Raw genomic sequence first — 1,544 nt, forward strand, 5'->3', positions numbered from 1 at the left:
GTTCTGATCTTTAACACACGGGTTACCAGGAGTCAGAATCAACTCCATGGCAACGAGTTTGGTTTTGTGCTTCCAGTCTTTTGGGTGACCAGTTTGTTTCTGGTTTCCGGCTAGCTTTGGTCTGGTTCGATAGGGAGTTTGGGTCACTGGAGCCTTTGAGACCCAAGACATGCGTTTTCTTTTCCTGGTCGGTCCTGAGCTGGGTTTATAAAGGGGAGTAGCCTTCCATTGGGACTAAGGAGATGTGCTCATACTGAGACCTCAAGGGGGAGGTGAGAACCCAGAGTCCTCTGGCACTCTATCTGGCTTAAGTCTGAGGGCGAGGTGTGTCTGTGTTTGCCCAGGAACCCAGGTTCGCAGACTCCCTTCTCACCCGGGACCCAGAAGTTCGCTCTCCCAGCCTTCTACATTTAGATCCCAGGTTTCTCGGTTCTCAGCCGCTTGAGTCCGATGCTGCCCCCTGGTGGGTGGACACCTTACCTGGCTTGAGAGAGGCCAAACTAGTTAAATACCTTTTATTTACAAATAAAACAAACACACGAAGAAACTAACCGACCAGAAGGGGAGGTCCAGGCCCCGCTCCCGTGGCGGTCGCAGGAGCAGAAGGCAGCGGTGGAGTGCAGGTCCAGCTCTCGGTGACTGGTGTGTGTGCGCCCCCTCCCCCAGGCCGGGGTCCCAGCCTGCAGCCCCCGCCCCAACTTAAGGCACAGCCCGCTCCCTCTTGCCGTGCCCTAGCATACGGGAGCCCCTCGAGGAGGGGTCCCCGCAGCCCGTCCCCGGGCGCATTTACCACGGAGGCCGGCGCAGATGGGTACATACAAGAGGCCTTTAGTGTCGCCCTGCCCGGCCCCATCTCCCCGAGCGGCCCAGCTCAGGCCGGCGGCGTGCGCGGTGGCGTGGCGGGCGCCGACCGGCGCTCCAGGCCTCGGTGGGGCGCGGGCGCGGCGGTGCCGGGCGGGGTGAGGACGAGGCGGATGCGCTCCACGCACAGCGCTGTTGCCTCCCGCGTCTCGCGGCAGAGGGCGGCCAGGCTCAGGAACCCATGCGGCAGGTCCTCCACCACGCGCAGCGTCACGGGCTGGCCCAGGCTGCGCAGCCGCCGCGCGAACATGACCGAATCGTCCAGCATGGGGTCCAGGGCGCACGCCTGCGGGACCGCGGGGGTGGGGGTGGGGGTGTGGAAGAGGTAGACCGGCAGACCCGGACGTGGGGGCATCCAGAAGGGGGACCGACAGACAGGTGGGGGTTGATGGATGAAGGGAGGGGGAAACACATGGACATGAGGGTGGACAGAGGCAGGAGACACGGGGGAGGCGGGTTGAGGAGAAAATGGAGAGAATAGGTGGAAGTGTGGGAAAAAGAGAGAAGAATGAGTTTAACTGGGCCCCCCAGGCCTGGCTGCTTCCCGGCCTCTCTCCCCCACAGAGATCCACCTCTCCCTCCCTCCGACTTTCCAAGCCCAGCGGCTGCCGGGACCTTGTGTCTAGGCGCTCATTAAGATTGCAAAAAACAAACAAAACGGCTCCCTCCAATTCCCAGACATC

The 1,544-nt window shown here is 61.9% G+C and overlaps 1 protein-coding gene across 1 annotated transcript in view; it reads right to left on the reverse strand.

Moving 5' to 3' along the window:
• Positions 1-871: 871 nt before the first annotated feature.
• The window catches only part of LIPE (lipase E, hormone sensitive type), a 9,261-nt gene continuing 8,588 nt past the window's right edge, over positions 872-1,544 (reverse strand). Inside the window, exon 9 of the mRNA XM_023742761.1 lies at positions 872-1,317. Within this exon, the coding sequence (XP_023598529.1) occupies positions 872-1,317 (446 nt within the window). The remainder of the gene's footprint in view (positions 1,318-1,544) is intronic.

The sequence above is a fragment of the Trichechus manatus genome, unplaced genomic scaffold, assembly GCF_000243295.1.
Source record: "Trichechus manatus latirostris isolate Lorelei unplaced genomic scaffold, TriManLat1.0 scaffold00216, whole genome shotgun sequence".
In the NCBI taxonomy this organism is placed as follows: Eukaryota; Metazoa; Chordata; class Mammalia; order Sirenia; family Trichechidae; genus Trichechus; species Trichechus manatus.